Source organism: Scardinius erythrophthalmus, assembly GCF_964197995.2.
Source record: "Scardinius erythrophthalmus genome assembly, chromosome: 4".
Classification (NCBI taxonomy): domain Eukaryota; kingdom Metazoa; phylum Chordata; class Actinopteri; order Cypriniformes; family Leuciscidae; genus Scardinius; species Scardinius erythrophthalmus.
This window is the reverse complement of record NC_138224.1, coordinates 40,799,353-40,823,697: the sequence shown is the minus strand read 5'-3', so window position 1 is coordinate 40,823,697 and position 24,345 is coordinate 40,799,353. Positions and strand designations below refer to the sequence as shown.

At 37.3% G+C, this 24,345-nt stretch overlaps 1 protein-coding gene across 1 annotated transcript in view; it reads right to left on the bottom strand.

Annotated features, from left to right (window-relative positions):
* Positions 1 to 589: 589 nt before the first annotated feature.
* LOC308689671 (NLR family CARD domain-containing protein 3-like) overlaps positions 590 to 24,345 on the bottom strand; it is a 61,314-nt gene continuing 37,558 nt past the window's right edge. The window contains exons 7-9 of the mRNA XM_081363505.1: positions 18,858 to 19,031; positions 3,639 to 3,685; positions 590 to 2,979 (exon numbers count right to left, since the gene is read on the bottom strand). Coding sequence (XP_081219631.1) covers positions 2,438 to 2,979; positions 3,639 to 3,685; positions 18,858 to 19,031 — 763 coding nt within the window. The 3' untranslated portion in view covers positions 590 to 2,437. The remainder of the gene's footprint in view (positions 2,980 to 3,638; positions 3,686 to 18,857; positions 19,032 to 24,345) is intronic.

Here is a 24,345-nt window from a genome sequence, read left to right as displayed (position 1 = left end):
ACACATTATTAATAAATGAGCAAAACTTGGCCACTCAATATTTAATATTTAATTATCACAATTAAAGTTTTAATTGTATTAAATTGAATAAGCACAACATTCAGCATTCAATCAAATATTCTTAAATATTTATTATTATTAATAATGTTATTTCAATATAATATCTCGTTATTTTGACATATGTGTGCGTGCAACAAGCAAGATGTGCATTTGTAAATCCCGTGCATTGCATTGATTTTTATTAATAAACTAGTGTTTTCTGTGTCAGTGTCGCTGCAAAGATGAAGTTGACGATCGCCATCTCCGTAGATGGAGAACCAGCTGCTTGACTCAAAATGTTTCTCTTTGCACATGTACAGTATTTATGTGAAGCATTTGAATAGTTAATTTTTTTATTTTAGTTTGTGTAAGGTAAATATTTATATATAGTATACTTATAGTTAAAATCTGTAAGTAGGTTAGTTGTGTATAGGTATATAGTGTTTTTTTTGTTTTGTTTTTACTCACTGTTGTATGTCTGTATTTATGTAGCACCATATGTCCCCACATGTAGCGGAATGACAATAAAGCTCAACTTAAACTTGAACTTGAGATTTCACATTTATTAATAAATTGACATTTATCAATTTTACAACAAACAACATGTTTTATAGATACATTTTACTGGTAATTTTGTGACACTACAGTAAGAACTGAATGACTGATTTCCATCAACACAAATAAAGTTTGAAAAAAGCACAGATACACACCGTCACTCATCGTGACTCACAAACACACACTGATCTTTCTGTCTATATGAGGATTCATTACACACATTTATTCTGACATGCTATTTCACTGACAGAAGTTCAGCTTTAATATTACAGTTTTTTCCAATTGCTAACACACTAAAATGACATGCACAGCACAGTTATTTAAACTGAAACAGAGAGCAAAACCTCTTCTCAAGTCTCCAAAAGTCTAAACACATTTTCAGCTTACACAGATTTTGCAATTCAAAATGGCACTTTTTAAATGCACTGAACACGGTTCTCTGCAACAATCTGACATAAAGTCACATGTTTGCCATTTCAAAACACTGCCACTCAAAATGACACTGCACGAGATGATTGGCCAATTCATGTGCATGTGGACCTGGCCAAAACACCTCAATAGTTAATTGTTAACACTTCAATCTTTTTCAGTTTACTGTTTTTGTTCAGTCCAATGTAAATATATTTGCTGTGCATATGTTGCACTGACTTGTTTGGTAAAAAAAAATTTAAAATAGCATGTGTGTGTCTCTGCAAATATTTCTGTGCATGTGAACAATCTGAAGAATTTTCTATAATTTGAACTATTTTATGGCATAGCATACTAAACATGAGAGTGCTTTTCATTATGCCCAACAGTGTGTAGTTGGTTAGACAAAAAATCTGGTAATATGAATGAAGTGTGTGCCATTTCTTGCAAAATTTTTGATTTTGATAATGCTACATGTAGTTTTGGTTGCAGTGCTTCATTTTTGATATATTGGGTATTTTGCAGTTTGGGTGTGTGGTTTTGTGAATTGTGTTAAGTATTTTGCAGCCCAGTTAACAAAATTGTGTGTTAGCAATTGGAAAAAACTGTAATGTAATGAAGAGAAAATAATAGACGTTATTTTAGACATGGAATAATAGACGTGGAAGTGCGTTCCATTCGACAGGGTCCCTACACAAGAGTTCACTACTCCCTGAGCACGGTATATCAGTTGAAGTGGACTTCGCTGACACTAACCACTCATTTGGGACGCCCTGCAAACGTCATCAAAGAAAGTCAACGACGGGGTTGCGCAGAAACATAAATAGTTTTAGGCCTACATTAATATTTTAATTTAATTTACTATCACATTTAAAAAATATACACTATACAATAAAAAAAAAACATTAAGTACTATAAATCTAATGAAAAATGTATGTTTATTATACACTTAATTGACTATTGCTGCCATTACTTGACTATTAACAGAATTGAAGCTCTGCTGTAACTGTCATGCAATATGAAAATAAACTTTTATTTGGTTAACTATGTGTATATGTGTTTTTAATCAATGGTCATATAATTGAATAGCGCCTTCTTCCCGCGCACAGCCGTATAGTAAACAATCCTGAGGTAAAGTAAAGTAAAGTAAAGAAAAACAAATTGTTATTTATGACCGTTCTGACTGGTGGTGACGTGGTGTACAATGCCAGTTGGGTGATCATCACTCTCCACTTCCTGTGAAGTGGTGTATCGATGTTCCCTTATTCCCTAGTGCCCTTCGAACTGAACATGTTCGCTGCCTTCGGATTGGAATCTCCCTTAATATGGCGGAATACCCTGTGAAATCCACTTCGCTGTCCTCTTACGGTCGAATGGAACGCACCTTGTAACACCTCACTGTTACTGATTTATAATGTCAGTCTGTTCTGATTCATCAACACAGTTTCACTGATGTTGCAGTTTTATAAACACCAAACCCAGGATAGAGGGGCTGAGTGAATGTGGTCTGGACTGTGTGGATGAGGCTCATTGTGTCAGAGACGCTGTAGAAGGCCAGAGTTCCTGCACTGTGATCCACATACACTCCTACTCTACACACTCCTATTCTGTTGATGATGGACTTTACTGGGAATTGAGTCTCTATGCTGTTGTGTATTAATGAGTATCTGGATTGAGAGCAGATCAAACTCCAGGACTGATCATTAGCTCCAAACAAACACTCATGACCCCATCCCTTCCTGCTGATGCTCTTATATGACACTGATATTACTACATATTCACCACTCCACTCAATCTCCCAGTAACAGCGTCCACACACACTCTCTCTACACAACACCTGAGGATAATGATCAAATCTGTCTGGATGATTAGAATACCACTGAAACTCTGCGTCAGTGAGTTTAATCACTCTGTTCCTCTCAGACAGACAGAGGAGTTTATTCACTGTGTTCAGATCCAGAGTGAACTGATAGGAATCTGATGGAGAGAAAACACATCAGGGGTTTATTATAGAAACTTTCTATCTTAAGTGTTAAATTCAGATTTGACCAGTTGATTTTTTACAAAATCTTCTACAAAATCTCCTCTGATCTGTAGTGAGTGAGTGCGTGTGTGTGTGTGTGTGTGTGTGTGTGTGTGTGTGTGTGTGTGTGTGTGTGTGTGTGTGTGTGTGTGTGTGTGTGTGTGTGTGTGTGAGAGAGAGAGAGAGTGAGAGTGTGTGTGTGTGTGTGTGTGTGTGTGTGAGTGAGTGAGAGAAAGAGAGTGGGTGAGTGTGTGTGTGTGTGTGTGTGTGTGTGTGTGTGTGTGTGTGTGTGTGTGTGTGTGTGTGTGTGTGTGTGTGTGTGAGAGAGTGTGTGTTAGAGAGAGAGAGAGAAAGAGAGAGAGTGTGTGTGTGTGTGTGTGTGTGTGTGTGTGTGTGTGTGTGTGTGTGTGTGTGTGTGTGTGTGCGTGCGTGCATGTGAGAGAGAGTGAGTGTAAGTTAGTGTGTGTGTGTGTGTGTGTGTGTGAGAGAGAGAGAGAGAGAGAGTGAGTGTAAGTTTGTGTGTGTGAGAGAGAGTGTAAGTGTTTGTGAGAGAGACTCTGTGTGTGTGTGTGTGTGTGTGTGTGTGTGTGTGTGTGTGTGTGTGTGTACGTACATTTGTGTACTCCTGCTGCAATCCTGATCTCTCCTCCATGATCCACACTAAAAAACACAGTGTCACAGTTAATTAGTAAACACACACACACACACACACACACACACACACACACACACACACACACACACACACACACACACACACACACACACACACACACACACAGTTTTTCTTATTGTGATTCCCTGGGAGAGTAGCCTCTTTGCCTCACAAACACTAGATGACATCATCAGCTCTTCATCAAGTGATTCATTCTAACGAATGAGACTGCTGGAACTTTGCATGGCTAATGAGCTGTCATACCAGATTCAACCAGTAACAGGAAAGCTCTTTAAAATTCAGAGGTCATTTGTGAGAATCATTGAAATGGTAGTGAATTAATTAATTAATTGGAATTAAATTACAGCCATTTCATTTGTTAATCTGATTCTGAGTTTATTACTCGCTGCTGTTTAAAAGATAATCGGTTTTAACAGCCGACTAGCCACTTTAGACAGTCCGTTTTTTGTTCTGTTTTTTGAGGTAATAACGGTTGACATGGGCGTTTTTTGGGCAAGTGTGTTTTCATGGGATAGGGTTATGTGAATAAATCTAGATTTAAATTCAAAGAGACAAGATAGTCAAGATAGTAGCATGGCGTGACGTTTTATCCCCTGCAAGGCCGGTGTGACCATTATGTAGCGCTGTTTCATTCATACTAAAGCCAGACGGTCCTAATGCAGAATGAACACAACGGACTCATAGAAGTAATAACTTATGACGTTCCAGGAAATCCCTTAAATGCTCAAAGAGATCCAGCCATCGCTGCGGCCGAGTAAATGCTGATAGAGATGTTATGAATGATAAAACATGAAGACAATAAACACTCAACTGTGACATTTTGTGTATCATTGTTCTTCAAAGCTATTTTCATAACAATAAAGTATATTATTTTACTTACAGAATACACATATGACCCACGAGCGGACTGCATATGGGGAAACACTGGGGGTAGCTCACCTGAGGAGAATATCGCACGTATCCAGTCCGAGGAGTGGAATGGCGAGCAAGCGAAGACACCTGAGCAGATCCTAGTACCGGCTAGTTAAAGCTAGTACACAAGATACCCAGGGGGCAAAGGGGGTTTAGCAGACATGGGCTGCTGTAAAAGGTTGTCATATAAAAATGAAATCTATGATGTCTGAGGATCACAACCTGGGTGGCCAACCCGGTCAACAAGCTGCTGGAAACTTGTAATTAGGGTCAAAACAATGCTACCTCAAATTCGGCTTTAACTCCCAGAATCACCCAAACATGCTAAAACGGTTTAATTATATTCATGAATCGTGAGCCATATCTCCCTGATACTTTATGCTAGAAACAAACTGAGCACACCTTTAGAAAGAGTGGAAGATAAGCTTTCATCTGATGCCTTGATTGTACATGTTATTAGAATGTAAGAGTTAGCAATGCCTCTTAATTCATAGGTAGGCAAAAAAAAAAGAAAAAAATATTGAACATTCCATTTGTAATCGGTGGCATTCTTTTCCCATACTCATACCATTTCACATACTGTCATAATAAAATATAATTACGCATATAACACTATATTTGTATTATTTACACAAAAACTAGTTAACGCTGCTGTGAGGGTGTTTCTAATAGCGCGGCTGTGACAAAGTTGACAACTTTCTCTCTTCCGATTGCCATTATCTATTTTCTTACTCTTTTTGAAAGTTGTGAAAACACTGTTGTGGCGTTTTTCTTTTGCTATTTGAGCAAATTGGAACACAAAAATATATATTTAATGTAGTCTTTCATTCACTGCTATAGAAGTTAACCCAACTATGATGCCTTACACTTCTGAGAAACCCAGAAATGTGAACAGGGTCAATAGGATGTGTCACACATCACGTGATTTACTTGCCAAAAACTGTGATAGGCAATTTGGTAGTCCTATTTGTATTTTATGTCTATGGTCCTAGGGATAGTTCACCCAAAAAGGAAAATTAGCCCATGATTTACTCACCCTGACGTCATCCTAGGTGTATATTACTTTCTTCTTTCAGAAGAATACAATCAGAGTTATATTAAAAAGTGTCGTGGCTCTTCCAAGCTTTATAATGACAGTCAATGGGTATATTTTTCATCAAAGTGCATCTGTCCATCATAAAAGTGCATCTGTCCATCATAAAAGCGTATCTATCCATCATAAAAGTACATCTATCCATCATAAATCTATGATGAACCTTTTACAGCAGCCCATGTCTGATTTCCTAAAAAACAGGTGTTTTGCCCCCTGGGTAAGAGGACACTGGCTCCACTCGGATATTGTAGAATCTCGCAAATGTGTTAGGTGTCACCCAGCCTGCAGCTCTGCTATGGACTGAAAACACAGTAGGCTACATCAGAGTATCCAGCGCTCATAATGATTACATCGGCCCATTTTGGTTATAATAATTTAAATAAATATTATTCCTCTCTATAGAAATCTAACGTAAACCTATGAAATCTATCAATTTATCAAAATCTGCACATTTTTTAGCTAAAAGCCCTGAGGGACGTTGTTTGGCCAAGCGCTTTCATGACGACCGCACATGAGTTTTTTTTTGTTTTTTTTTCTGAATGGGTGCGGCTGACGCTCATAATTCATATTAAAGGTATCGACTATTTTTTCCTGATATATATAACTGACATAAATTAAGACATAACTGTCCCTATAAGTTTCTTAGAATAAAATAGTGCTCAAATACTGAAACTTGAGTCTTATATCATTTTAATGATGTATAGTTTGTCAAGGTAATAACATTACATATAATAGTAGCCTAACTTTAAACTATTTAAACAAGGAACGATTCAGTGCATCGGCGTCCTCATGACAGCTAACAGTTACGCACTTCAATCTATTTGAATTGTCTTTCACTCCGACAAATGAAAACATGGACTAGTAGGGCCAGGAGTGGTCTCCTTCCTCACCCTCACCCTCACCGCCACGATCACTTGAAGTTCTGGTTCTTCCATCTCAAAACAAATGAACAAAGCTCAAGTGTTCTCAGTGGAGGCAGGCAGCAGAGCGAAAGGCAGAACGGGAGCACGCGCAGTCTTCTTGATCGTTTGATTCGCTGGGCTAGCTTCATCAAACCTGGTGACAGAGCCATCTACCGCTCTGGCAGTGATAATGTGGGTTTGATCGGAGTAAAAGTATTACACTCGCCGAAAATATGTACTAAAAGTGGAAGTAGGAGAAAAAAATAATACTCTAGAAAAGTACAGATACAGCCTTTTAGTACTTAAGTACAGTAGTGAAGTAGTTCTACTTCGTTACTATACATCTCTGGCCACACTCCAGGTGGTTTGGGCCGTCACACCACGGGGGCATGGTCGACCTTGCTGCTGGTATGCCAAAGCAATGGCGTCCACTATCCAGTGAGACAACCTTTACTTGGAGAGAGCCTTTCCCTTCAGCTTCCCACCATAACAGAAAAAGAGCTGGTCATAGGTCCTGAAACACTGCGTTCTGTCTACGTAAGCACGGAGGGTGCGTATTGGACAGAGCAGTGCCAAGGCTGGGTCTGCCTCCGACGAGGGCAGCGCTTGCAGGTTCACCACCTGGTCTCTAAAGGGAGTGGTGGGAACTTTGGGCACATATCCAGACCGGGGTCTCAGGATCACGTGAGAATAGGCCGGCCCGACTTCCAGGCACGTTTCGTCAATCGAAAATGCCTGCAGGTCCTCTACCCTCTTGATGGAGACCAATACAACCAGGAGTCTTCATTGACAGGAACTTAAGCTCCACTGATTGCAAAGGCACAAAAGAAGCACTCTTCAGGGTGGACAGAACCACTGAGAGGTCTCAAGAGGGTATGAGAGGATGGCGAGGAGGATTTAGTCTTCGGACTTACCTTCGACTGCGTCGTGATGTGCAGCGATAGCGGGTAAAGGGAGACAGCCTTCGCTCCAACCCATCTTGCAGGAAGGAAAGCACAACACTGATCGGGCATTTTCTGGGGTCTTCTCGGCGAGAAGAGCACCAGGTGACGAAGAGGTTCCACTTCAACGCGTTGGCATGTCTCGTGGACGAAAGTGATGGTAGCCACCACTGCTGGTTATAGGGTACTCAAACCTGCCCAGCCACACATGGAGGTTCCACAGATCGGGACGAGGGTGCCATAGGGTGCCCCGTCTCTGAGAAAGGAAGTCTTTCCTCAGAGGAATTGGGAGGCGTCAGGGAAAAAAAAGGGAGGTGCTGTCGCAAGGAGTATAAGTTTGGAGAACCAGGTCCAGGTGGGCCATTGAGGCGCAACCAAAATGACCTGCTCCTCGTCCTCCCTGATCTTGCACAGGGTCTGTCGCGGTATTGCGCTACTGTTGCGGTATTGTCTGAACGGACAAGTACGTGTTGGTTCTTGAGCAACACACGGAAGTGGTGCAGAGCCAAACGTACCGCCAGCAACTCGAGGCAATTGACATGCCAAAGGCGCTGGGGTACTGTCCAGGAGCCCGCAACAGCATGTCCATTGCACATGGCACACCAGCTCGTGTTGAAGTCATGTGTTGAGACAACAACATGCCTGGAAACTCGTTCTAAGGGCACTCCGGCCCGTAGAAAGCTGAGGTTCGACCACGCGGTGAAGGTCTGACGGCGGGTCGGAGATGATGCTGAACTAGACGTTTCTAAGGATCCCCAAGCTTGTGCCAGGCTGCGGCCTTGTCTTTCCATTCAACAAAGATCCTCTGATTCCCGTTCTCTCTCTCATCAAGACCACATCAGCAAAGATCAACTGGAGCCTCAACAAATTGCATCAGGACAGTTTAATTCAAATGGGTGAGACATGCAAGTATCGAATTTAGTCTCATTATTTGATACATTAAGTATCCTTACCCCTTTTTAAAGAAGGGCGTGTTAGAACTAAACTGATGGTTTGCTCAAGGCTGTTGATCTGCTGAATTTCAAACAATGCTATAACTTCTTGCTTTCCTGTCCTCTGCTTCAGCTCTCTGTCCCTTGGTAAACTGTATGCATGTACTATATGTATGTGTATGGTAGAGTAGTTTAAATGTTTAGTCTAATTAATAAAGTCTTGTTCATGTCACACGTAAAGTTGTCTATGACTCAAGCTCATATCTGGAGTCTGTAATCATAGATTTTGACTACTTGCTCTTAGTAGTACTGTAAAGTAAGAAAGACATTTCCCATGCCCCGGAAATGTACATTTCTTAGAATTAATAAACAATTAATCCTGAGTGTTCACGGGACAAACAGGTTAATTGATTGTAATATTAATTTACAACATTAAGTTAATTATATTAACTGATCCAAATATTCATAAACAATTATAACAAGTTATTATTGAGTATTAATATTTCATAGAGCTAATTTGCTACACCATATATGGCATTTCCTGGAACGTCATTAGTTACATTATTTCTGTGAGGTATAATTAGATTTTCTGAGCAAGGGAGAATATCAGTCCGGCTACACTGGACTGATATTCTACACGAAAATGGTAAAATAGGCTCCATCACTGATGGCAGGGCACTTTTTTCATCAGTGAATGGCAAAAAAAAAAAAAAGCACATTTGGAAACGCCAGGTATGTTGAACAGGGTCTGTTTCAGGAATGGTACAAAGGTGTGTAACTGTTCAAGTTTCTGTGTTTAGATCAGTGTGCTCAATAATTTGCCTTTTTGTCCTTCGTTATATATATTTGGATTATGTTGTGTTCTATAAAATAAAACACACAAACAATAAAAAAAACATTCTTTTAATCTCCTCACATTCTTTCTTCTAGTTCCCTTACTGTTCCATTCAGCTTGATAGGCCCATTAGGCACATCAATATCATGATCAGTCATGCCTCCTCACATATGGCCTTTCTAACATGTCTTACAATTTTAAATCAATATATTGTATTATGTGAATGAATGGGCATGATGATTTTCACATTGTTTTGAAGCAAAAACTCTAGGATATAAGATCCAGTTCTCAAAAGTCTTGTGAACAAATATACAGTATTGGTTTTATGGTCTTATTTCAATAAGACCTCTTTTTAAACCCTCATAAACAATTTTCTAAACTACACATTTTTACATAGATGCTGCCCACATAGTATTGTAGCAGAGTTTATGCTGAATACAGTGTAATCAGACTTTAGCATTAAAATGTTATCCCCCAGTTTCACAGACTAAAATACATGTTTGAGCTGTTTTAACTGGAAGCAATTTGCACTAACATATTTGCACTGTCCGTCTGCAAATGACAGCAGCGCAGGAAGGAAGGATTTGAACAGAGAGATATGATGCACAACGCACGACATGTTAGAGTGTTTTGGATTGCATAAAATAATAAAAGAAACGAACAAATACATGGCGAAAGAAGTGTTAGACAGCAGAAGAGGGGTTTGGGATGATTTTAATGGAAGTTACTCTTTCACGTACAGTATCGAAGCATGTAGTGCATGCATGTGTATGTGTGCGCACCTATGAATGCGTGCATTTGTATGTGTGCGTGTATGAAAAAAAAATGTCCTAAATGAAAACTGTGCAACCCAATGTCACAAAAAAGACTTGTATATATGTATTATAGTTCATTTTTCAACTTTAAAATGTTAGTTTCTTTCGTTTATGATTTTTTCTGTTTTTTTTTTTCTAAATAAAAATCAGTAAATTTATTCTCGTTTTTTTATTTTTGTCTATTTAAATTCTATTTACAAACTCACCACACACAATAATGGTCAATGACTGTAATTTGTTTAACCTGTTAAGCTGCAACCCCACTTTTGAAAAATCCCAAGAAATGACATACCCAAACTGAAACAGATACAGTTCATGAACCCTTTGTACTAAAAGCACAAGTATGATCTCATTTGAAAGCTGACACCTGGCAGTTTATTGTAAATGTAGAATTAATTATTGTCATAATGACAAAAATTGTTATAAATAGCTTCAAAGTTTTGTAAAGTTATTAGAAATTATTTTTTATGAAATATCCTCATGAAAATAAAATTGAAGTTGGCACTGGAGCAATCTAGAAATGCACTACAGCTAATGCCACATGTCTAAACATTTTACGTTTAAAATCTTAAGATAATAAGTCCAAAACTCTGTATTTAGTGAAATGTTTTTCAAGACCATGTCATGTGACTTTATTTTGATTTGATGCTAAAATGCTACTGATGTTTATTGTCTTCTTCTAACCATATATCCAGTATATTGTCTTTATTGTTTTGTGGTGCAAACGAGCCCCATTCAGTCTCAGTCTCCCCCTGCACACATTCACACCTCTCCAGCCTGGTTATGGCTGTAAATATGCATTTCTTTTGTCTGCATTATAGTTACTAACGACTGGCTATTCACAGGCTATTCATATGGTTTCAGTCACTAATTTCTTTTCTCAAAGTTCACCCTTACATTTTAAACTGTATCAAATGCATTTCTTGAATAAAGAAACATTTCAGTAAGCATTCAAGAAATAATAAAAATATAACTTCTAGGTGGCAGGTGCACCTAGGGCTAGCTAGCATGTTAGCTTAGCACACCATCAATACACGACAATTTATGAGATTAAAACCATGTTTGTGCTTATAAACTTACTTTATAAAGCAAATCGAGTATTTTAAATAATTTTCTGTGATCTAATTTGGCTTCAGATAAAAAAATCAGACAGAAAATATACTATTGGATAGTGTTCTGCACAACGATTCTATATAGATTAGCATTACATTATAAATATAATCTATTATTATGGAAATACCTGGCATGGATTGAAAAACACAGGTAACTCAAATATCATAGCAAACATGTTTATTGTCTTCAAAATGTCTGTATCTGCATGTTACAGCCATAGTTACAGCGCGATCTCTTTTTAGCTGTGTGTGTGTTCGAGGCTTCCTGGATTGTCACATGATTATGGCACTTCTTCATGTTCTAATACTGTGCACAGGGCGGCGAGGGCGCCTTCAGGCTATTGGTATGAATTGAAAACACATTAACAGAGTATGCAAACGCTCATAATGATTACATCGACGCATTTGGGTATAAATTCAATAAATATTATTCCTGTCTATAGAAATCTGATGTAAACCTATGAGAATATATCAATATTTCTCCAAATCTGCACATTTTTGAGCTAAAGCCTAGAAGGACGTTGTTTTGTGTATCGCTGTCATGACGACAGCACGGGAGTTTTTTTATGAATGAAAGCGGTTGACGCGCATAATTCATATCAAAGGTATCGACTCATTTTTTCATTTCATAACTCCTGGTCAAATTCTGAAACTTGAGTCTTATATCTTTTTAATGATGTATAGTTTGTCAAGGTATAACATTAAATCTGATAGTAACTTTGAACTATATATGTGACCCGATCTGGCGAAATGAGTCGGAAGTCGCAACGTTCCATTTTAAGATATGGGCCTATTATGTGGAAAAACAATGAAAATAATAGATTTGTAAAAAAATTTTTTTTTGCTAAATCTCAAAGAACAGACATTCAAAAATAATCTCCTAATGTTTCGTAGTCCAGATAATTGAGTAAAGGTATTTAAATGACTATTAAAGTTTACAAAGTTTTACTAAATTCGCTCGAAATGCTTTTCTCAAATCCTCTCGTCACCTCTGAGCATTTCCCGGGAATCCCCTCAAACTGTCTCTGCTCTCCAAATATGGTGTTTCACGTTGTATAGGACCAATCAAAAAGCTTAGAAATGTACACAAACGCTGATCATTTGTCAATGGGAAGCCCCGTTTCGACTGACCGGCACGCGATTGGTCCAGCCATTCTCCTGTCAGACTCGCAACGCTCTGTGTAAACAAGCTAGCAGATCTCCTCAGAAAGATTAAATATTATTAATTTGAGAAATGTCGCTGTCAAAAGAGAGCAAAGTCGCCAAAAAGTCGCCAAAAGCGTTGAACTCACTGGAGGCTTCTACCCTAAGCTCTGTTGCTGGTCAGCAAGAGTGGCTAAGGCTATCAGTGATTGTTTTGGATCTGGAGACGTGTCATCCTCTGATGACAGCGACAGCGAAAGTGACAGCCCTGTGGTATTTATCGTGTATGGATGTGAGTGAGTGCAATTATTCTGTGAGTGTATTTATCTGCAAGGAGAATCCATTACAATGTGTTTGATTTATTTTAACCCAATATTTAACTGTTGGTATCTCCGTTATGAATATGTTACACTGTTATTGTCAACTAGCCTACACAAAGATATGATTGCATAGGCTAACATTATTTGTTCTGTTTCCTTGTCTCTCGATCTGCCTCTCTCACTTGCGATTTTCTCAGGTTTTCAGTTGGAAAAAGAGGGCAGACGACCATATTTCAAATGTTAATATCTTTACAACCATTCAATGTATGACTTTGACTAGGATATCATTTGAAAGCTTATGGTCTCCTCTTTCCATTAATACCAAAATCTCAATTTTGAAATTTGGGTCACTGTGACTCATTTTGCTGGATCAGGTCACATATAAATAAAACCGCTTCAGTGCGCCCGCGCTCTGGCAACGGTTAACAGGTTAAAGCTTATCTTTTTCTGAAAAAGATGACACCTTGCACATGAAGATAGTTAAAATTCTAAAAGCACATTGTTTTAGAATTTTACAGTCAAAAAATCTAATTATGTGAAAAACACCTATTTTAGCTTCAGGTTCTAAAGGGTTAAAGATATAAAATATTGGATGACCTGTAATTTTCTTCTATTAAATTCAGCTACGACTGAGGTATTAGTAATTGGACCAAAACCTGTACACAGAATCTCTTAGAATACAATTTGCATTTGGGAGGATATACTGTAATTTTATCCTCTACAGTTAACTCTTCGGAGTCTTGGGCTATTTTGGCCGTTTTTGAGTACTTTTTATTTTTTTTATTTTGCGACATAAACAAATGTTTACCATACCAATGTTTGGTATTGTTTTTTTCAGCACAACATCACCTATATGAACAGACAATTATTTTTTTACTTTTATGTACTGTATCAACATACTGGACCCAAAATCACACAAAAAACACAAAATCCGAATAGAAAATTCTAGTTTTTTTACTACAAAAAACACAAACATGCTCAATGAAGCATTTTAAAAGGTTTAAAATGTAAACACAAGTTGTAAATGTCAACATATACAGGTAAAATTCAGATATAATCAAGCTATATACAAAAAAAAATATGATTTACAAAAAAAAAGCGAGTGTAGCCATAGGCTTTTTTTTCTCTTTTTAGCTTTGCCACTTTTTAAAAGTTTATGCACACAATTATACAGAGAGCTATATTTAAGGCCTTGCATTCCCAGAGTATGAGGGTTCCCAATTAGTGCAAATACATCATAAAAAAGGTAAAATTGAGATAAAATCTAACTATATAGCATAGGGGTACTCGACAGGGGTGTCCACTTTCACCCCTGTTGTTTGCCATTGCCATAGAACCTTTGGCAATAGCCATTAGACTTCATCCACAGATTCCGCCCTTAAATATAGGTCAGGTTGATCATATCATTTCTCTTTATGCTGACGATGTTCTTTTGTACCTTTCGGACCCTGAACGCTCTGTCCCCCCTCTGTTGGGTTTATTAAACTCATTTAGTAGCTTCTCTGGTTACTCTGTTAATTGGCAAAAAAGTGAACTTATGCCTGTCAGCGATAATATAGATCCAGTTTTTATGAAGAGCCTGCCATTTAAAATCACTTTAGACAAGATAAAATATCTCGGTGTGGTGGTCCCTAAGAATCCAAAGGATTTAGTTCAATTAAATTTTTTTGCTTTACTAGACAACCTAAAGAAGGACATAGAAAGATGGAGATCACTCCCTATTTCAATGATCGGCCGCATTAATGCAATTAAAATGGTGATCCTTCCTAGATTTTTGTATCTTTTTCTAAATTTGCCCTTTTTTTTACCCAAATCGTTCTTCAGAACTCTTGACTCAATAATTATGCCTTTCATCTGGGGCTATAAAGTCGCTCGTATATCCAAAACCCACGTGTATAAACCAAAATGCTTGGGGGGTTTGGGTTTGCCCAACTTTCGTCATTATTACTGGGCAGCGAACTGTAGAACATTAATGTATTGGCGGGATTCTTTTCCAGGCATTGTTCGAGTAGACACCCCCTCTTGGCTAGCGATAGAACAAAATGCCATCCACTCATCTCTTTCTGCTCTGCTTTTTTCGGCACCTTTGTCTAGTAAAGAAGTTCCTAAAACAAATTTAATCCTTAAAAATTCTATCAAAATATGGTATCAGATCAGAAAGGTAATTAAGCTACCAAATACTTCTCTGTTTTCTCCTATCTGTTATAATCATGCGTTCAAACCCTCACTTTCAGATAATGTTTTTAGGGAATGGCAAGGTAAAGGAATTCTCATAATGAAAGATTTGTATATTAATAATACATTTCCTTCCTTCTCTCAGCTCAGCGAAAGATTTGACCTTCCCTCTTTTCACTTTTTCAGATATCTTCAAGTCAGGAACTTTGTTCGTACAAATATTACACACTTCGAAATTTTGCCATTAGAATGTAAAATATTTGATTTATTTTCTAACTCTCCTGATGCTAAGGGCATAATATCCCTTTTTGTTAATGCGTTTAAAGATAATACAAACTTTTCTTCTCTTCATTTGAAAAAGGCTTGGGAAGAAGATTTGGGGATTCAGGTTTCTGAGACTGTTTGGGACCGATGTCTTTCATCTATTTATTCTTCTTCGATAAATTCAAGACACCAACTTATTCAGTACAAGGTATTACATAGACTTCACTACTCTAAAACAAAGCTTAGTAAATTCTATTCTTCTGTCTCTCCTATATGCGATAAGTGTAAAGCTGCTGAGGGTACCTTGGCCCATCTTTTTTGGTTCTGCGCACAAATTCAGAGTTTTTGGATAGAAATTTTTCAGTTTTTTGCCAAAGTCTATAATTGTGTTTTACTTCCTGACCCATTCATAGCAATTCTTGGTTGGTCAGACTCATTGCAGGCTCTTAGGCCAAAGGTACGGTTACCTGTTCAATATGGTGTGATTGTAGCTAAGAAAGTTATCTTGCTTTTGTGGAAGAAAAATACCAGACCCCTTTTTTCTGACTGGCTAACTGGACTCACTTCTACATTACATCTTGAAAGAATTAGATACTCTTTATCCGGGAACCCTGCAAAATTTGATAAGATGTGGGAACCAGTTTTTACCTTTTTGTCAAACCAGAAGGATTAAATTATTTATTTATGTTTTTCTGATCTGTAATAATCACTTTCTGTAATTATTGTGATTACACTCTGTAATAGAGGTTGGCTTTATGTACGTCTTCCTTTTTATAGTACTTTTGATTCATTTTACACATTGCACAGATTTGTTTTTCGAAGGGTCTTTTTGTCTGTTATTTTTTGTTTTTGATGTTTGAAAACCTCAATAAAAAATAATATACAAAAAAAAAAAAAAAAAAATCTAACTATATACAGCAAAAAGCAGGTGTGGCAATAGGCGTTTTTTTCTTTTCTTTTTTGCTTAGAAACTCTACAAAACACTTCATGTACAATTACACAGACAGCTACATTACAGGGCTTTCCTTCCTTGAGTAAGAGGGGTTCCTAAAAAGTGCAAATATACTATACAAAAGGTAAAATGAACACAAAATCAAACTATATACAACTATTTACAACGAAAATCAGGTGAGTTTTTATTTATTTATCTGTGCCACTCCTCAAAACAGTTTCTGTCAACAATGAGACCAAAGACATTCGCTTCATTTTCCTTCCACAAAAAACTACCTAAACTACCTAAACTATCTACACTACTCCTAAACTACTCTCAAAATCTATTCAAACTTTTCCAAAAACTAGCAATAATATCTCTCTCTCTCTCTTTCTATATATATGTCTCTCTGTCTACTCCGTCAATCTCCCGACTCCCGCGGGCGCCTTTCAATTTCACTTCTTTGCTCAGTTGGCTCCTCCTCCACTCCCTAAAATGTGCAGCCTGAAGAGCAGAGTCAGTAGATTCACACATTTTTCTCCGTTTTGTTTTATGACAAAAACCGACGAAGTTATGAGAATAAATGCAACGCCTGTCGCATCCCATCTTGCGTTCCTTTACGAACGCGTCAATATTTTCAAAAAAATGTTATATAAAGTTTAAATTATCATATCTCTGTTTTTACTTGGTCTATCAACACAAAACAAAAAGTAAAATAAGAGTTTCAAACCAGCACTTTCGACAGAAGTGGACAGCAGCGCTCAACGTGACTTTGTTTTTATGCTTCGACGTCTTAAACTGGTCATGTGATTTGATCACGCCGGCGTGATCGGCGACTCGGAAGAGTTAAAGACCTGTGTGTTATATTAGACAGCAACTTATCTTTCGAAAATCATATTTCATATGTTACAAAAACAGCCTTTTTCCACCTCAGAAACATTGCTAAGCTCTGGAACATGCTATCTGTTTCTGATGCAGAAAAGTTAGTTCATGCATTCATGACCTCTAGACTAGATTACTGTAATGCATAACTAGCTGGTTGTCCTTCATCCTCAATAAACAAGCTAATAAACAAGCTACAATTAGTCCAAAATGCAGTCACTAAAGTTCTTACTAGGTCAAGAAAATATGATCAAACAACACCAATTGTATTATCTCTACACTGGTTACCTATTAAGTTCTGTATCAATTGCAAAGTATTGCTACTGGCCTATAAGGCCCTAAATTGTTTAGCTCCCGTGTATTTAACTAATCTTCCTAAACTCCGGAATAGCCTTCCTGATAATGTTCGGGGCTCAGACACACTCTCCATGTTTAAATCTAGATTAAAGACGCATCTCTTTAGCCTAGCATTCATATAATGCATCTCCTAACCTTATGGAACTGTAATGCAGTCAAGACCTGCCTGAAACTACTTAAGCTGAGCGTTTGCTGGAAATAACCAATCAGAATGCAGCATTCAAAAGCCCTGTAGTATAACTAGAGTTGAACCTCTGTAAATTCTCAATAAGAACTGATCAGAGATGGGAAGTAACGAAGTACAAATACTTTGTTACTGTACTCAAGTAGATTTTTCATATATTTTTACTTTACTATTTATTTTTGTGCCGACTTTTTACTTTTACTCCTTACATTTTAACACGAATATCGGTACTTTCTACTACTTACATTTTACAAAATTGGCTCGTTACTTTAGTTTCAAATAATTTCAGTGGAGTCATTATTTTTCGCGTCATCAACTCTTCGCAGGGAGTTTGATTGACAGGCGATCTGACCAATCATAATCCGCCATTTTGTCCGACAAAGCAGTCAGGAGAGTTAGTAGACTAAAATTGGAGGATTTAAACTTGAAAAACGAAGTGCACTGACGTCTTTTCGCGTAAAAACAACATTCCTTCTTATGTTCATTCATGTTTATTTGATGCTATAAATTAACTAGAAGGAAGAGATGATCGGTTCACGAGCAGCTTTAACTGAGGCTCTACAGCGATCTGTCACGACACATTAAAGAGCCACAAAACGGTATTTGTTTAAATTTATTTAAAAAATGACTAAATTTGAAAGGTGAGAATTTGTTTCATATAAAAAAATAACCTGGTCTGTCCTGTCTGTCAGCGCCTTGCCACTGTCTTCTCTGCTCCGCAATGTATTTTTCACTGCATGAGAACATGGTATGGCTTCCCCTTAACATTCCTTTAAATGTTAAGGGGAAGATTAAAAAATAGAAACTGGATCTGTGAATTCTCACAGAATCACAACTGAATTCACAATTGAATTCATATCTTGCTACTCAGTCAGAATCTCATTAACCTGGAGTACCAGACAGTCTCTGTCACAATAATCATATAGGCTATGTGTTTTAGGCCTATTGGCAGACAATTTACAATGTAGGCAATTGCATATAAAGAAACTTTTTTCCAAATCCACTTAAGTTTCTCAGCTTGCACTCTAGTACATTTGTGTGGTCCTGGTAGCTTTGCATAAAAATGGTTGTCATTCGCAAGGCTACTTTTACTTTTATACTTTAAGTAAATTTCCAAGCCTGTACTTTGTTACTTTTACTTGAGTAAAGAAGTTAAATCAGTACTTCTACTTTTACCAGAGTATTTTTTTAACACAAGTATCTGAACTTCTACTTGAGTACGGGAAGTGGGTACTTTTACCATCTCTGGAACTGTTGTAAATGTATGAAATAAATAAAGTGTAACTGGTTTTTAATAAGTATAGGTTGTAATGCTGTTTTTAGAGTTGCTTAATCAAAACTCTTCCTGCTCTACATACTTGAGTTTATCCAGTCTGTAGTTTGGATGGTTGAGTTTATCAGAGAGCAGCTTGACTCCTGAATCTCCTGGATGATTGTAGCTCAGATCCAGCTCTCTCAGGTGTGAGGGGTTTGAACTCAGAGCTGAAGAAAGATAACGAAAGCCTTTCTCGGTCACCATACAGCCAGACAATCTACAAAGACATACAACAACAGTCCACATGACATTAGTTTGACATTACTATCTCCTGTGCAGTTTGTATTTCCAGCTGTTATTTTCTGTAGATTCAGTCGCAAAAGTAACAAACTTTTGTGTTACTGTTGTGTCTGTGGAAGTGTACCAGAGTAAATGTATTAATTTACGTTTCTAAATGTAGTTAAGTCATCATATACTTCTTATATAATAGAAATTGTTATTTGAACATTTATATCAATTTCAGCCTTTCACTGGGTATTATTTATTTTTAACAGTTTAAAAACTATAAAAATAACCAGCAGTAATTTCAAGTGATTACTCTACTGATTTACATTTAAACAGGAAACATTAACATATAAATCAATTTACAATTTGAGTCATACATATAAGAGTGAATGTGTGCATATTTTGAAATATATTATTATTTGCAAGTAGTTAAAAAATGCATTAATTTACGGTGAACTCTAGTTGCTAGGGTCACTGCCCTGCAGAGTTAAGTTCCACCCTAATTAAACATCTGATCCAGCTAATCAAAGTCGTCACAATTACTAGAAACTTCCACTCAGGTGTTTTGGAGCTGGTTGTATCTAAAATCTTCAGTGGCCCTCTAGGAGCTGATTTACTATGAACTGAGCCACTCTAAAACACAGGAAACACAGGATCATGAGTTGCTCAGGTGTAAATGAAAACACTCTGAAATACGGAGCATGTAAGAATGTATACTTATATGATTACATCTCAACCTTCACAATTTGATATTCATACTAAGCCATATCCCGTTCTCTCAACCATGCATTGTTAGAATTCATAAAAAATGTGCCTGGCCAACTGACAAGTAAAACCATTTAATTTAAATCACCATTTGGTGTATGGTGTTAATTTTGGACCCTGGCTGAGATGCTAAGGGTGTCCTGCACACAGCCACTAGATGGTGACGCTAGCTTGTTCAGTACTGTCAGAAGCAAACCATGCATGAAAAAAAGCATTTTACAATCGGTTTAGTAATTGTTTAAAGCCATTTTCAATCTTCATATATTCATTCCTGCCCCCCAACCCCAAACAAAATTTATCTGATTTACCACGTGGGTCATACTTCTGTATATAATACTATACTACTGTATAAATATGGAAAAATATCACATTCCTGTTTGTTGTTTTCCTCTTGTTCTGGCATTCCATTAAGAGCAGATGTCACCAGTGTTGGGGAAGTTACTTTTAAAAGTAATGCATTACAATATTGAGTTACTCCCCAAAAAACTAACTAATTATGTTACTTAGTTACTTTTTATGGAAAGTAATGTGCTGCGTTACTTTTGCGTTACTTTTTCTTACATGGCTGAGACTCTTTCAGGCCTGGCTGGTGTTTTTTTTTTTTTTACTGAGAAGTTCTTGAACTAGTGTTTAATACAGTAATACCCCTACAACAACAACATCCTATATAACCCTAACACCTTCATTTAAAAAAAAATAATCATGAATATATTAAATAAGAATATAATATTATATTATATTCTGAGAACTTCCTGATCCCAGAGCTATGCATGTCATATAAAATATCTATAAACATCACTGATTACTGAAAGTAATGTGTTTGTAACTTTTGTGGGTAGACTATGGACTGCATAAAGTAAATTAACTGTCCATTGTGATAATGAGTGTAATATAAGCTAGATAATTACCATTATGAAATAAGTTATATTAGGGAAAAATACATACCGTAAACATTTAAAATGTTTAATAACTTATTAGAGAACAATAAGATGATACTAGAGAACAAACATCACCAATTAAATATAAATCAGCTTTAAAATTTGAAAAATTTCACATGGCCTAAACAAAATATAGGTTGATTTCAATAGACCAAAACTCTTGAGTTTTCTATAAAGTGTCCTCAAAACAAAATTTGTTTTATGCAAAAAAAAAGTTCAGATCACTTCTGCAGTGCGTAATGTTGGAGTATTCACTTAATACTCAGGGTTCACTATTTCATCTGGGTTTTATTTTCAAAGTAACGATTGTAGCGCAGCAGTTTATCAAAACGCTGGTCTGTGAGACGGTTTCCTTTTTGGGGTAAGGATGAGACTTTCAATACTAAACAGCCTCTCAACTGGTGCACTGGAAGGTGTTGCTGTGTTGGCTTTTTTTTTTTTTTTTGATCAAGGTGTTTTTATTTAGTTTTTCAAATTGTAGTTTACAGTACAGCATAAATCCCACAGAACTAAAACCCATCCACCCCCCACAAATACCAGACAAACAGTGTTTACAGTATGAAATACATAGTTCAACATACAGAGCTCACATAGCCAGATTAAAAAAAAAAAAAAAAAAAAACCACAAAACCACACACAAGGAAAACGGGTTCACATTGCTATATTGTCTGCTTCCATATCTTCAACAAACATAAAGAAAGGCTGCCATATGTTGTAAAATTTTCTAGTAGACCCCCTTATTGTGTATCTGATCTTCTCCAACTTGATGTGATACATGATTTCTCTAACCCAATGACTATATGTTGGAGGTGCTGGGTCTTTCCATTTCAGTAATATCAGTCTCCTAGCTAGGAGAGAGCAAAAAGCCACCATTATTCTTTCCCACATCCCTAGATGAGAGTCTATCCGAGTTACACCAAAAAGTGCAATGAAGCTGTGTTGGCTTTAAAAGAAGATCTTCTAAATCCTGAGGAAATCATATAAATTGTCCACAGTAATTGCTTGTTCATCATGTTGATTCTCCTCTTCAGGAAATGTGTATAAGTCATTTTTATGGTCTCTGCTTTCAGGAGACTGCAATGGCTCTTTCTGTGGTATCTCAACGATGAGAGCACAGCACTGTGCTGCTAGAATCATTTTGATGTTGTCTTTTCTTGTTTCATCCCTCAGCCACTGCAACTTGAATTTTGGCAGGGTTACCGCAGTAAGCAAAGCTCCATCACTGTCAAGGATGGAGCTAAACAGTGTCTTGATAGCCTGCAAGATAATTTTACACAGTTTATAAACTAATAGACATGCATTCATACCAGAATAATTTAATTTATGTCAGGAAAAAAGTAAGTAGAATTAAACTTAACAACAGATACATAAACATATTGACTTGAATGCACTGACACTATTGTATGAGAACTGAACTGGATGATGACATCATGGTTTTCTGCAGAGCTGCTTTATAACTGCATTATAACTATACTATAGTAAAGTGCTATAGAAATAAAAGTGACTTGACTTTACATAAAATAAAACGACAATAAAAATAAGACAATATTGAACAGACTTACCTGAACTATGAGGTCTGGGAGGTCAGCAATCATGTGGGAGAGGCCCTCTTTCAGTGCCAAGATTTTGGCCATCAGGATTCCAAGGGTAGGTTGAAGGGTGCCATAGAAACAGTCATCTTCACCTTGAAGTATATCCAATGCCATACAGACAGGCTTCAGAACCTTGCAGTATTCTTTAAGGAACTGGTACTCTCACTCTCTGTAATGCATCTGATGTCCAGACGAGTGCAAAGTTGATTGATGTCCTCTAAGGGAATGTCTGTGACTCTGCTAAGTGCATCATGAAACGAGTTCCACCTTGTAGATGAAGGGACCAGCAACTTTTTTTGCCACTGTTGATTGACTAACTTTTGACCACAAGGTTGAACACTTTCCAGTTGCACTCCAGTACACTGCTTTGCAATCTGCCTTTGCCGTCACAAATTTAACTACGTTGTTCGAGCATATGAGGTTAAGGGTGTGGGATGCACATCGGTGATGTGGAGGGAGAACATACCTTTCGCTGGTCTCATTGTCATCCCGTAAAACTTTGTGGAAGTCCGTAAAGATGACCTTGTCTTCATTATTCTCTGCCTCATCATCATCAGCTTGAAACATTCTGAATGCTTTTACAAAGTTTGCGCCATTGTCCGTGACAGTGGCAGTTATCTTACTACAAAGAGCAAATGAGCTGTGAATTTGCTCTTTCTCCGCTGCGATGGCATCGTACGTGTGTCTCCCACGAAATCGTCTGCAGGGGATTGCAGCTTTTTGCCGATGCAGAGTAGCAGGATTGATCCAGTGTACAGTAATTCCCAGAAAACTTTTATTCTGAGCAGTCCATAGATATGCAGTAGTGGAAACATATTCCAGGTCGGCAAAAGTTTTCTTCAGGTCTGTCTCCATTTCCATATATGCCTTGCCCAAATAGCTTGTAAAGGTTTTGTGCCACAGTGGACAGTGGCTGCATCTCCTCAACAATAAAAGCAGCAACAAATTTGTTGAGTTCAGTTGAACTAATCGTTTTACCTGATGGTGAACGTGAACTGAAATCTAGCTTTTGTTGTTTAGCTTGAGGCGGGGTGCAGGTATCATTCGGCCCTCTCTCTTCCAACTCTGTAGTGCTGTGCTTTGCATGCAGATGTTTTTTTTAAATTTGAAGTGGTGTTTTTTGCAGATGACAAGAGTTTTTCACCGACACATAATTTACACTTAACGATTATTCCCTTCTCCTTTTCTTCGACGATTTCAAAATAATGAAAATACTTCCATTGCAGTAATGTAAGGCTCTGGCCTGCCATCTCTGTTTCTGACTAGCGTCACATATGAGTGCGCAATTCTACGTGACTACATTCATTTTAATTCAGTACTTAATTTTTTTAATGCAAATTAATTATACTGAAAAGTAACTCGCATTAGTTTTTTTAAAAAGTAACTCAAATATTAATGTGTACATTTATAAAGTAATGCGTTACTTTACTCGTTACTCCAGAAAAGTAATATTATTACGTGGCGCCTGTTAATTGTAACGCGTTACCCTCAACACTGGATGTCACATTCGGTGACAAAATCATTATAAAATAATTTATTGTGATAGCATTAATATAGCCAGAGCAGAAAATTACAGTTCTTTTACTTTTGTAATTTTAATTTGCTGTCTCATAGTTTTGAAATTCATGTGTTCACACATGTAATCAGATAGAGTATATGATTTGTGTATTTGGCATGCTGTCCAAGGGGAAGCTCTGAGCTCGAAATTTTACCCGAACGCAGAGTACTCCCACCCCCCACATCCTAGGCTGGGATAGGAATAATTAGGAGTGAGGAGATGGAGGGATGCTGAAAACTGTTGTGGGACAGAGGAAAGCACTGAACATAAACTCCTGCTTTTCTAGCGACAAGTGGATTCTGACTAACTTGATAGGCCATTGCATTCAAGAAATCAACAGATATGTCTGTGATTGGCTACATTGCTTAACGCTGCAAAAACATGGTAGAAATAGAAACCTTTGACACAAACACAAATATGAACAAGAGCATTTGCTAAATATGTTTCGCCAAA